This window comes from Monomorium pharaonis, chromosome 4, assembly GCF_013373865.1.
Source record: "Monomorium pharaonis isolate MP-MQ-018 chromosome 4, ASM1337386v2, whole genome shotgun sequence".
Classification (NCBI taxonomy): domain Eukaryota; kingdom Metazoa; phylum Arthropoda; class Insecta; order Hymenoptera; family Formicidae; genus Monomorium; species Monomorium pharaonis.
Window position 1 is genome coordinate 119,274 of NC_050470.1, and position 14,609 is coordinate 133,882.

At 36.7% G+C, this 14,609-nt stretch overlaps 1 protein-coding gene across 1 annotated transcript in view; it reads right to left on the reverse strand.

Annotated features, from left to right (window-relative positions):
- LOC105838351 (lachesin) overlaps nt 1-14,609 on the reverse strand; it is a 159,969-nt gene that overhangs the window by 24,722 nt on the left and 120,638 nt on the right. The window contains exons 6-7 of the mRNA XM_036285879.1: nt 4,600-4,817; nt 3,459-3,534 (exon numbers count right to left, since the gene is read on the reverse strand). Coding sequence (XP_036141772.1) covers nt 3,459-3,534; nt 4,600-4,817 — 294 coding nt within the window. The remainder of the gene's footprint in view (nt 1-3,458; nt 3,535-4,599; nt 4,818-14,609) is intronic.

Here is a 14,609-nt window from a genome sequence, read left to right on the forward strand (position 1 = left end):
ACCGTCGCATTATAATTGTCTTGTGAGAACGTTTTGTTATATTAAAGTTTGTGAGATGTAAAGACGCAATTTTGAAGATATAACATATATCTCCAAAGCGAAAAAAATATTGTGACATGACGTTCGTAGCTATTTAAGTATTACGTTATTTACACTAATTTAGTGTAACATATTTTTGCCGGCAGATCCCATGTAAAAGGATAATGTCCCATGCATAAGCAAGCATGTCCGAATTAAAGGAAGTGAAAAATGACATTATGGAGGTCGACAAAGCAGCCGCGTAACGGCCGTTTATTAAATCCGCGTCTTAGCAGCGACACAGAGCGGTTGAACCGACGGCGCTCGGATGCGGCGGGGGTGGACGTTGCATTATGTATACGACCGTCAGGCTGAGGAAATCACAAGGGGGCGAGAAGGGGGGGGGAGAGGGCGACAGAGGGAGACGAAGGAGGAGACGAGGAGCCGAATGAATACGATATTGTTACTATCCGAGCGAACGCCGTAAGTTTTGCCCCGTTCCACTCATCACTTTTCGCGCGCTAAGCTTGCGCTTCAACGCCGCTACAAATAGCAGTTTGACTCGACCGCGGAATAAATTAGCCAGGATATTCGAGCTTTGTCAAGTGGGACAAAAGTGTCTGTCGCGAAAGAAAAAAAGGGGCTTCAAGAGGGTAAAGACGAGCTAAGACACGGACACGAAATGCGCTCGGAAGAGAAACAGTATCAAGAAACAGGGGTACTTTGCCCCTTAGGCGGTCCGTAATGATAAATTCATATCTCGACCCCTTGTCTCTCTCCCCTATTCTTTACTGCCGTTGTAGACGATTTTCGCGACCGAGGAATCGTCTTCGCTTCGTGGGACGACTTACCCCCGCGAAATAAGGTGCCTTCGCTCCCCCCTCCCGTTCCTTCCTACCTTGGGTCGTTCCCTTCAGTCAGTCTACAAATCTCTTTTTTTATGTCGCTTAATAAAACTCGTCTGACATATCTCTAACTGCCGCCACTTAATTTCGAGCTAGCCCGACCTTTTTCAAGAAACACGATGGCTTCCGTTACTTTTGCCGGTTGTTACTGACTGTACCGAAGTGAGTTTGTTTGCTTCTTTCCCCTGGACCGTAGTGTACCTCCCCCAAGCCTTCGCGGGACCTTTTCGAAGTTATTTCTCCGCTTCCTCTTTCGAGAAGATCCGAGAAATTCGAATTCCTTTCTGGTCTGACTTTTTCTTCGTATTCTCATCCTCTCGCTCGTAGACGGAACAATGGGATGGTCACAATCGATTTCAAATCGACGATTTTAAATGGACGGAAAAAGGGCGCACACCTTGTTTGTTGTTTATTCCCCCATACAAGGCCAGAATGTTAATCTTTATTATTAAAAAAATTTTGATTTATAAAATTTTTAGATGTCAATTTTGTTAAATACTTGAAAATTTTATTACCGAAAACATTTTATTATATTTTAATCGATCAAAGATGGATCTTTGTGCTCATATTTACTTGTTATACCAAATTGGTGACCAATTTAATATTGTGACATTACTAACCTGGTTTATCTTATAGCTATGTTTTAAAGAATCGAAAATTCTATTCAGCGCATAGTTCAGCGAACTTTGAAAGGTATATAAAATCACATGAGTAAATATCAGCACGAAAATCCCACGCTTTGATCGATTAAGATATATTCTATATGAGTTGTGTTTTCACGTATTCGATCTATATTCTCTTATTTATTATATTTGTTTCATCTCAATTTTATTACGTTGCATCAATATGTTGACATAAAGATAAAAAATACACCGCGAGAATCGTTTGTGCATATTGCACAAGCATTCATGGATGCAAGTTAATATTCCTGGCTTTAAGCGTTTGTAATAATCAGCAATTACGCGTCTTACCTAAAGCAGAATATGTAACGAACGATGTTCGTGTACAACTCCGCAACGCATTTGATTGTGGGGCATGACTCTTAGCGCGCGGTTAATCCCGCATCCCTTTCGGGGATACCAATAATTCAGCATTAGCGTCACGCCAATAGTCCAACGAGTCATCCGATTGGAATGTAGGATTCCGTCGTGAAAATGCTCTTCTCAATAATTCATCAGCGTGATATACCGCAATTAATTTTGTTATAAAAAAAGAAGAGACTTTTGGCTTAAAAAAATATGTTTATCTGTAAGGCGCTTAAAAAGAGGCGCTTTCGACAAATTTTAATTTCGTCTGTGCCACAATGCGGATAGTATGCTCGGCACGCGCGAATTTCGTAACTATCCAGTTTCGCACAGCTATGCTTAAAAGTGATATCAATTATGACTTTAATACAAAGAGATTGTTTTAGTTGAAAGAGTGGAATATTTTTAAATGTGTAATTAATTCGGAGATATCTATAGAAACGTCTAATTTCGCATGTTTTATTTCTGTAAATATTGATTTTTCGTAATTTTTCTTACGTGAATAATTTAGATATTCAAGAAATTTCTATTTTGTTAAATAGTTATACGCAACGGTTCGTAACGAGATAATTTATGGAGAAAGAAAAATCCCGCATATATCGAACAATCATTTCTACCCTTTGTTTTTTATCGAACTGGAAAGGTTTACATTTCACCATCTTCTCTCTTATTGGTAGTCTTTTATGCTAAATGTTCGCTTCATTTGAATATTGCTAATGCGAAAAACCGATCCATACTAATGGAGTGATCTCCCTGCATTCGTTTTCGTAAGCGCCGTTGATTCTATTTGCTCTCTACATGTCCCGATTCATACTCTTTTCATAGGGTACGTACGCGCGTACTTCGTCTCCATATTTCATCCATATCTCCACTTTTATCGTAGCTGTAAGCCGCAGATAAAATCCTTGATTGTATGCATTTTTATTCCCTCATCTCGTACACGATGAAGGTAACGCACGTGTAATGCACGCGAGGGCTAGCAAATCGAAAAGAAAGAACGAGCAAAAGAAACGCGCATTAAAATATGAGCGCAATTATAGAATATTGTGACCTAGTCAAGAGCAAAGCCTAAACGGTAGCATATATACAGAGCTACTTTTTGTATTTACACAGTTGCGTTAAACTGTAGCCAACTAATGTTGCGATTTAATTCAAGGAAAGCGCCACTACGAATCGCGATCTGTTGGCAAATATTAGGCAGAGGTAATTAACGTGGGTATATTTGTCTAGGAGGAAGATCGCATGACGCGCGCGCGTTCGTCGCGGAGTTTAACCGTGTCAAACCGTGCGCTGAACGCGCGTTGCCCGAAGAAACCACGGTATCCGTCAACGGGTGTGCCGTAGAAATTACGTAGTTCGTTGAGAACCGACCGTCTTCCTCGACTTCGTAAACAACCGGGGAATGACAGCACGACATAAACGCGCCAAACAGCTCGCGACGAACCGTCATTACCTTAGTAAACGCTACTGAGGGGATGGCTCGGGGCGCATGGCAAAACGAGACACTTACTGTACAGACGAATCGTCCCGTCGGTTTCTCCACGTGGGTTCTTGGCGATGCACTTGTAGCTACCGTAGTCTTCTTGCTGAAAGTAAACCGGTGAAGCGAATTACTCTCTAAAATGCATAGAAATTTCAATGAGTAATCATAATAAAATATTCTCTATTTATTATCAGACTTGAATTGTTAATTCTAAATACTTTAATTCTCCGTTTAATTTATAATTAATTCTTTGTCAATCACAAAATTAATTTTTATTTAATAATTGATAAAAATGTATTCTTTCATAATGGAAAGGATTAAACAAATTTTCCTTTTAATACCAATAAATGGCTATTAACATTAGTTTAACTAATATTAATTATAATCAATGTTAGTATAGCGACTTATTAAAACGTCTTCTAAAACTATCTTCTAATATCATTATTATTGAGTAATGATAAATCATTTTGATATCTAACGTATTTAGCGCCGCATATTAAGAATTTTTATTTTGTATAAATTTTGATACTCTAGACACGAGTGTTTTATTACACTCATTGTCTGTCGCGTTCATCGCCAGTGTGATTGCCAACGATCGTGATTTACGATATGGTGCTATTATCGAATCGTGAATTTTAACGCGATGTATATGATTAAGCCACGCGCTTTTTTAACAACGCGCGATAACGTTTCGTTACGCGCTTCATTTAACGTGCTTCACTACGATTATCATGCAGTTTTAATTCATTAAATATGCAAAAAAATTTACGCTCAATTTTTGTGTAACGTATTGGAAGAGCTAAAGGTATATTTTTACACTATTTATATAATTATAATTAATGAACTCTTATTTAATAAAGAAGAAATTTCTTTAAATCAAAACCAATGTATTATTCATTGAAAGATGGTAAATCATTTGATGTCAGTGCTATACTTATAACTGTATCAATCAATAATATATGCACTGTCTTTCTATAATAATACATTGACGACCAATAAATGTACCCCTCCTTCCTTTTAATTGAAATTTCTGAAAAATATAATAAACACAATATAATAAACGCAGTTATAAGTATATCATTGCAAATTAGTAAAATTTTACGGATGCCATTTTAGAAATTGTTTTTCTTTTTTCATTCGTTTTTACACGGTTGTCTCACTTACTTACCTGTATATCGTTTATCACGAGTGTCATGTGCGTCTTGTAGGATGGTTTGTCGGGTTTCGATATCGTCTTGTATTTACCGCTTTCATGAATCATTAAGCCATCCTCTTTCGCCCAGTAATTCAAAGAAGTCGGATGAGCCTCGGTATAGCATTCAAGTTCAACGGAATAGCCCAGGGGCGCGCCAACCAATTGGTGCGGTATCCAGAGCATAGGGGGGACTGCAACAGCAGAAGTGATTGATTGGCTCATAAATGTTCCAATTACTAACAATACACGATGAGCCTACGATCGATATCCCTTTCATGCGTCTATAAATCTCGTTTGCCCGCATCGGCTGCGTGCACGTTGCGAGCGCGGTGCGAAGGGATGACTTGAGAAGATTGTGAATTTTTCAAAAGTTTAATTTTTAAAATATAGTTGGATGAATCATATTCCTCATAACAGATCACAAGTCACGTTCTGCTCTGTCAGCCTTGGATTCAAATTGGCTAGAAACGAACGTTTCAGTACAGACCATTCTTCCAATTACATGAATTTTAACGGCGTTATTACTTAAATATTTATATTGGTGATTGCATGACAGAAAGGGCGAATAAAGAAAGAAAACAGAATATCGGGATATGTGGCTTTAACTATCAGTCTGCTAGTGATCTGTTCGGTCATATGAGAAAAAAGCGCCAAAACGCAGATGTTAATGGGAAAACATTTGTGTTAAAATGTTTGACTCTTTCTGAAATCGTTATCTCTTCAATCATTATAAAAGTGAAATAAATGGAGGATTATTATAAAAACAATTATGTACTCGATATACATATTTATACATAAATAATGTCTTCTGATTCTTTTATTATTTTCTTCTTTCCTGATATAAAAACGTTATATCAAAGTTTCAGATTATGTATTATACATATATATTAATAACAAATAATATAAAATAATTACTGAAAAGAAATAATATATTGAATAATGATTTTTATGATATATATTATACATATATAAAATATTAAATTATGGAAATTATTTTCATATTAAACACATCGAAATTAAAATACATTTTCAACGTCTTGCACAATTGTAATTAAATAACAATAAACTTTAATAAAAACTTTTACGTGTGTAAAGGAAATGGGCGATAATAAAGCTCTATATTTTCATGAGTTAAGAAAGAGAGAGAGAGAGAGAGAGAGAGAGAGAGAGAGAGAGAGAGAGAGAGAGAGAGAGAGAGAGAGAGAGAGAGAGAGAGAGAGAGAGAGAGAGAGAGAGAGAGAGAGAGAGAGAGAGAGAGAGAGGGGTTGGAGGGAGAGAACACATTTTTTTCAAGTTTTATATAAACATAACGTAAAAAAGGCTGGGCTTAATTTTTGCTATATGCCGTGAATTTTAAATGCATATCACGCAGCCCTTTAATAAAAAAGTAATCCCATTTCGATGAACAGCCCCTGTCGTTGTTGTCGGTGCTGGTGATAACATTTTCTCGAGGTAAGAGAGCTTCAATTTAACTTAAACCTTCTAAGAGAGAATATACCTAACATCTTTCGCAGAGTGTCGCAATGTTCACGAGGAAAATATCACGCAAAACAAGCCGGATACAAATGGCTGATTGAACAAGCGGTAAAAATATTATCAAAACGACTATGTTTCTTGAATATTTTTGTTCGAACGCATTACTTCTTAGAAAAAGGTTCAATAACTAGATGTCAATTTCAAATCATGCATGAAAAATCTAAGTTGACGCATAAGACGAAAAGATGCTCAAAATCACGGAAATGATTTTAGCATTTATATAATATTGATTCGTTGATTGAATAAACGGAGAAGCTAACTTTTTAACACAAAATTCCACAGAGAATTAAATATTCTCTTCGCTTGGTACTCGTGCCAAAAATAATCAAAACTTTATTTTATGAAACAAAAAATTTATGACGAATAGATCAACTTTGCAAATAAACTGTACTTACAAAATTACATAGCTTAATTATTAATAAATAAAAAATCTCTGTTAATTTTTCTATATATATTTATTACATGACATCTTAAATTATACACGCAATTTATTTCGGTAAGATCGCAAGTCTCTTGAACAACTTTTCAGAATAAGATCTTTGAGTTCAGCAATTTTTATGTAATTTGTTACATAATTATTGCAAAATCTGCAAATCTTTCTGTAAATTAACAATTAATTTTAATTATTCAATAAAATCAAACTATTAAAAAACTACTTGAGAAATGTATCTTATGAAGAAGAAAAAGTACCGTTTTTTTTTAAGAGAGTTTCCCTAGAAGAGGGAGAAAAACAGAGTTTGTCGGCTGCTGGATACCAGAACGATCGAGTTTGCTCTCGTTTCATCTGGGATCTCCTTTAAGCAAGAGCCTTGGTAAACGGCGACTCGATTAAATGCGATTGTCCTTCGAGTCCTCTAGAAAATGACCACACGAGAGTCCGACCAATCCGTTTTCCGGCGACTGTTTTTCAACTCTTTCATTCACTCGTAGCGACTCTTCCAAATTTTCGTCACTTTGAACGTTTATTAATTTTGTATTTATAGAATATCATTTTCGTTTACTAATACAACCTACAACAAGTGATCACAAAACATAAATCTATTCGAATATGTAATGAGAATCTCGAATTGTCTTAGACGTTATTCAGAGTTAAATAATTTTTGCAAGTTGAATCTTAGAAAAATTGGAAAATTTTAGAAGCTTAAAAGACTCTTGTTAAAAATGTTCTTGAACATTTCTTATTTTGAGAAATATATTTTTTCTTCTTTTAATCTCTACGATTATATTTTATTAAACATAAAAGAATATTTGTGAAAAATTACAATTAAAATCGTAAACGAAAGTAATTGTTTTTCTAAACAAGTTTTGAAAATTTTGGATTTATTGATAAAATACATAAAACGGTATATTACATAAATTAAAAAAACTTTGTGCGACTCTAATTTACAGCGACAAAAGTAACGCGTACCCAAAATAAATATCGTTAAATGCATTATCGGACGCTTCTGCTAAACACGCTCGCGCGAATTCTCCGCTCGTTCACTGTAAAGCGACCCCGCCAGCATCGGTCGTTTCGTCAAGGGACGGGGGTAGGAGAGAGGTGTTCTTTTTGCCACGTAATACAGGCTCGTGAATTACTACGGATTTCAAGGGAGGGATCGCTCTTGTGCCTCTCGTGTCTCCCTCCACCCTTTTTCCCTTCTTTCTCCTTGCCCTCGTTCCGCGACGAGTGCGAGGCAACAGGGGAGGCCTGTCTTCGGATAACGCAAAGGATATCCGACACCTTCTTAAAATGCAAAACATTCCGTCTGAGGGTGAGAAGGGACGGGACCGACCTAGGTTGTCTGTAATGCTTCGGATCCTTATTGCGCAGACAAGCTCGGGCTTTGCTGCTACGAAGGCTCCGACCGGAGCCGGTCGTTGGACGTCCTATGTTCGTTTTCTTTTTTCAAATTGTCTTCTGCACGCGATGTCAAATTCGATCGATGGAAGTGGAGTGCTTTCAGCATAAGACACTTCTTCGCGTGCATTGACGGGCTTTACGTAATTGATTGCAAGAGATAAACTTTTGAAGATGTTCCTGCACCTTTTTTTACGTTCGTATTCTCTCTTTAATTAGTTTAGAAATATTTCTTTCTTAATAAAAATGCGACGACGATCTATTTCTTGAGATGCAAGCTACTAAAAAATTCATATTCCGTAATATTTCCCTATTCTTTAATTTAGTTCGAAGAAATGTTTCACTTTATCGGAATTTTAATTAATGACGTAGGTACAAAAGTAAACGTGTAATTACATTCGTAAAATTATTGCCTTATTGTTAAAACGAAAGAGATATCACTCAATGCCGTCAAAGAATTAAAGAATCATAATTCTTGCAGAATTTTATTTCATCAACCCGCGGCGTATAACAATGCTTCAGGCGGGAAATTTTTACAAGTAATAGATGTTTTACCGAGCAAAGTGATCCGCGGTGAACGGTGAAGGGCTTAAACATTAGCACGGGCCACTGCGAAATGTAAACGACGTTGAGTTAGATTGCGGAGAACAATGTGTGGAACGACCCGCAAGGTAGATGAAAGCTAATTCAGGTGGAAGTTAAACAGAGTTAAAGGTACGTCCTTTAGGTAGGGTAGGCAGGTCGGCAGGACGGGTTAGGTTACGAGAGTTCGGAGAGCCTTACATTCATCACGCAGAAGGCCTTGAGGCCTCCCGGATCGGTATGCCCTTTAATAAAGAATGGTTGGACGCGCTGGCTTGTTCAAGCAGCATGCAGCGCATAAAATTTTGCCTCGATGTTTCCAGTCGAACCGCTATGCGTTACTTTCCCGTCAAATTATCCGCGCGGAGGGAGAAAAGGAAAGCAAAAATAGACGCGTACATTTATCAATTATGAAAATTTTTATATTAAAAAGAAATTGCGAATTTTAAGACTTTTATTTCTAATCATTTCCAACATGCCTCGTAACCCCGTGACAGGAAGATTATAGAAGATGTTACTAATTTTCCAGTTTTCAACAGCGATTTTCTTAGAAATAGAGAGAAAATTTTATTCTTTCTTTTTTCACGTAAAATCATTATTTTCTTTTATAAGATATTCATTTTAGAAATATCATCGGATTTGAGTTCTGTATTTAGAGGATATGACAGGATTGAGATCAATGCTCTTGGGTTAAAGGGCACTTATCTATTTGTAAAATATCGTCGGATAATCGAATATTATTTGAAATTAAAAATGATTAAAATAATAAAATGATTGAAAGCAGTTAATTGTCGGAAATAATTTTTCATCACTTTTTCATTAATTATGTTTTTTTCACGTTCTAATGATTTTAGCAATTTTAAAGTTCATTGATACTTTTTGCACACGTTAAAGAGAAATACGCAATTTTAATAAGATAAAATTTAAAATAATGCTATGCAAAATACTACTCTAGAGACACGTTTAAGACATTCGTGAAATTGTGCTGGATTGTAGGATTATTTGGTTGATTAGATTATCTGTTTAAACGCAATACGCATAACGTTTAACGAGAGGGAACCTGTGAGCCACGATAAGCAAGCAGCTGTTTCACAAGCACGATAAGAACATTATCGTTGACCTTGCCCTTCCTTAATGCTTTCGCATCGTCAATCTTGAGGTTCTCCTGACCTCGTTCTGTATCGTGTGAAACAACGGTTGCCTCAAACTGCTTCTAATCCTTTCCTGTACAATCTTTCGTCTTAATTTGCAAATATTTTTAAATATTGTACACTAGATACTTTTGTCATTTCGAGTTTGTAAATTTTAAAAGAAATATATTACACAATTATAGTCTAAACTTTAGTTTTATCATGCCGTGCAATGCAATTGAAACGGGGAGAGACCGGGAGGGACGGGGAGAGACGGGGAGAGACCAGGAGAGACGGGGAGAGACCAGAGAGACGGGGAGAGATGGGGAGAGACCGGGAGAGACCGGGAGAGACAGGGAGAGACCGGGAGAGACGGGGAGAGACGGGTAGAGATGGGGAGAGACGGGGAGAGACGGGGAGAGACGGGGAGAGACCGGGAGAGACGGGGAGAGACCGGGAGAGACGGGGAGAGACGGGGAGAAACGGCGAGAGACGGGGAGAGACGGGGAGAGACGAGGTGAGACCGGGGGAGACAGGGAGAGACCGGGAGAGACGGGGAGAGACCGGGAGAGACGGGGAGAGACGGGGAGAGACCGGGAGAGACGGGTAGAGATGGGGAGAGACCGGGAGAGACGGGGAGAGACCGGGAGAGACGGGGAGAGACCGGGAGAGACGGGGAGAGACGGGGAGAGACGGAGAGAAACGGGGAGAGACCGGGAGAGACCGGGAGAGACGGAGAGAGACGGGGTGAGACCGGGAGAGACCGGGAGTGACCGGGAGAGGCGAAGAATGTTTCTATTGTGTTTAAATTAAAGTAATAAGAAAAATAAAGATGGCTGTTATTTTATTGAAAAAAAGGAACTTATTTAAAACAGTCTTTTGAATTTCTAAATTAATGGCAGCTTTTAGAAAAAAAAGTTAGAAGTGAATAAATGAATATTAGATTTATTAAAGATAGACAAATGCTTATTCAAAAATAAAATAAAAAGAGCAACAGTAAAGCAAGGCTTTTGAAAGTTAAACAACGAAAGCAAAGAAAATTGGAAAAAAACGTAGCATAAGAATAGAGAGCCACAGCAACGCGTGCCAGTGTATAGCTAGTATATATATATATATATATATATATATATATATTTCTTGTATCTATTTATCATTTTGTGTATTATATAAAATATCTTTAATTTTATTTAATTTCGTAAAAAAAAAGTGTCAGTAATTTCAATCCATTTCCTACTATTTTTGATGTTAAAAAGAAAATTTGCTTTAAAAACTTCCGATTGCTGTCAAATAAGATGTTAACTGAATTAATAACCAATGTCGCTCATCACACAAATAGCTAGCTTCTTCATGTTTCAAGCTGTTTGGATCAATTTTATTGAATCAATTTTATCTTTAGAGCATCGGTTGAGAAAAAAGGAAAGTAAAAAATTAGCGTGAAAAAGAAAGAGTTGCATCTGACAGTGCGCAGGCAACTTTTACTGAAATTTGATCTATCTAAGAAAGATTCTTTGACCTAGTTTTTATAAATTATTTAACGCTACATTAGTCCCCTTCGGCAACCCTTAAGAGATCGTTTAGCTAGCCTAACTGGTGTCCAGCAGTCAGCGGGATTAGATTTACGGTTGCATAGGATCAACTGCATTAACCAGTGCCAACGAGAACTGCGAGGAAGAGAGAGAGAGAGAGAGAGAGAGAGAGAAATGGATACTGAGAGAGGGAGAGAGAGAGAGAGAGAGAGAGAGAGAGAGTGTGCGTCGAAAGCGCTATCAGCCGAAACACATTTTCCACGTGCGACTGCCCGCCATTTTTCACGGTTCGTTTCACACGAAATCGATTTATCACGGCAAGCGCGCGGCCCTGTACGTCGGTTTTCATACTGGTGGTTTTGTAGCGTTTTCTACTTTATTGGTCCTGCCTTTAATCCGGCCGATGGCCTTCCTTCCTTCTACTGTGCGAATTATTCAGGTGTGATTTCAAGTCGTCTCGTCTCATTGTTGCGATGTTGTCGCCTAAGAAAACCATTCGTCAAAAGATTACAGTCGACGATTACAGCCGACAGGTCGCTTGACTGTTATCGCTGAGCGTAGCGATATCTGATTCCCCATGACATTGATATCTTAAAGAAAAGACTTTAATTTAAGAGAATCATATCGATTAATAACAGCTAGTTCGATTGTGTAAAGATCATTCGTATTTTATTATAGAACCGTAGATAAAGTCAGACAAAATAATTGTTTGCATTTAAATTCGAGTATTTAGATTATGCAATGAGCTGTGATTCCCGTTGTAGAGAGCAGGAATTCAGTAAGCGCTAATATACGGACTTAAGACAGGGACTTAACAGTCTCTCGGGACGCTTGCTGGAAGGTAGCTGGCAGTTCGATTTACGGTAATTCGACTGGTATTCGGCACCGGTGTCCCAGGTCTCTCAGATGTCAAACGGTCCCTGAATGAGGACCGAAAACGCGGCAGCGAAGACGGGGTAGAGAGCGAAAGGTAACCGGGAGGTGAGACAAGACGGGTAGTGGAATGGTTCTCCGATTTAGCTCGGAGTGTCTTCGCCTTTAACGAGGAGAAGCCACAGGAAGGGTTCGCATAGCTCAGAAACCAGCTCGCCGACTTACTGCTCCACTTAACATCGACGCAGCGGTGTTAATTACAGGCGAAAAGTGTCGCAACGTATCTTCGTGCAACATATCTTTCCAAGTTATATTTCGCATCGATGCCGATTAATGTTAGTCGAAATTTCGTTAATTTACTAATAAAGTGGACAAGATGTGAACAATAGGACGTATTTTTTATACAATAATAATATATTTTATCATTTTTATTTAATGTCAAAATAATAATCTCTGAAGTGTATAGTTAATTATTTAGAAAAAGTTATACTAAAAAAATATTTTATTTAAAAGAAAATTATTACAAGAAAGATTAAATTCAGATACGAATTTGTTTCTTTTATAATATTTGTTTGCAGTTTATTCTTATTAATAGTGAACAATTTTGTCAGAACAATCTTAATTTTGGTGTGTATCGAGTGTAAAACTTTTAGAGAAATGTTGTGTTTCAAGATTGCTAACATGATTACGTGAATTGCTGAAACATCACTATATGCATATCTGTTTTAAGCATATGCAGGTGCGCTGCTGCGATTTTCATCGCGGAAACCAAGGCTTTCGCAAACTTACTTAACAGTATCATGAAACTTGACTGGTACAAACTATCTCCGTAACGACAACTGGCAGCAGCATTACGCCACCAGTTACCATCCCGCATATACTCTATCCATTCGTATCAATCATTTACAAACGGAGCGTGAACGATTATATTGACAATATTTCTATATTCGAAGATTCGTGTGCATATATTTAATATATAATATATAAAATATCACATTAAAGAAGCAAATGAGTGCTGCATAAAATAGACAGAGAGAGAGAGAGAGAGAGAGAGAGAAAGAGAGAGAGAGAGAGAGATTGATTAACTTTTTAACCTCAAAAATATTATTTTATAAAATGATAAACTTTGATTGTTCATCCATCACTAAACAAGAAAATGTCGACCGACTTTTCTTCTTAAAAGCCGTCAGAAATATTTACATTAAAACCGATCTCTGTAGCCTCTTTCCATCCAATTTCGTTTAAATTTGGCGAGCGTGTGGCCTCGAGACGACCGAGGATCAAAGGACACTTTGCGCACTAGCATCAGTTTTGCTTAGCAAACGTAAAGGTTTTCACCTACATTTTCATAATGTACCTATGGCGAAATAATAGCAAATTATTGTAGAAAGTATAGTGTCAATTAGAAAGAAAATTTTTTGTCAATAACGTATACGTAAAAAGACATTTGAAAACAGTAAAGAAATAAAAGCAAACATAAATAAAAAATAATTAAAGATAGAGATAATTAACGAAATGTTATCTAAGATACACAGTTTGTCAGATCCGAAAGGAATAGAGAATAAATGAAAATAAAACCACACACTATTAGTCAAAATATTATTCGCTTCCCATTAATTGATAGCATCTATTTGTACATGTGTGTACTCTGAATGGTAATTATTTATCACAGTATTATGTCTATTAAATATGAATTTTTACGGTATTCTAACTCGCATGCGACGAGATAAACTAAACAAATGTATGTGAGTAAAAGTAAAGAAATGTCGCGAATACAGATCTCTCATAAGTGATAATATAGCACGCGTAAAAAAAATAACAAACAATAAAAATTACGGAGAGAAAAGTCACGAGAGACTCGAAAGATATTAAATTATTATAAAATATGCGAAAGATGAACAATCATTTTACATAGTAGAATGATCGGCATGATTTGCAACTTTCATTGCACCACTTCTTACTAATCATGATACTATAATTGCTGAGACAAGGCGTCGCAGGCGTTAGTTACGCGTAATTGACAAGTTGTTGTTAGGTGACCGGTAAGGAGTGGGACAATAAGAGTTGCTTCAGAAATTTAGCTAAAAATTGCAAATTATGTCAACTACTGATATAGAATGTCAATCAGAACACTAATGTATTTATATCTTTTTTAAAAACAGAAGAAAAGTGAAAAACACACACACACACACACACACAATGCAGATTTCATTATAAAAAATCGTTCGCAATCAAGGAGTTATATTTGAAGCAATATAAAGAAAACGAAAACGAAAAATCGAAATATAGATCGAGAATAGATAAAAAATTGAATAGAAAAGAAAATAATTTAAATTTCTTTTATTTTGTTGAAATATTAAAAAGCAAAAAAAATCACAGAAATTTTCATGGTTACCTCCAAATAAATACGGTTCAGTTATATTTAGCAAAAGTGATATTAGCATTTTCCATACTTAGAAAATAAATAATTATTTAAATAACTTCCAGTAAAATTCT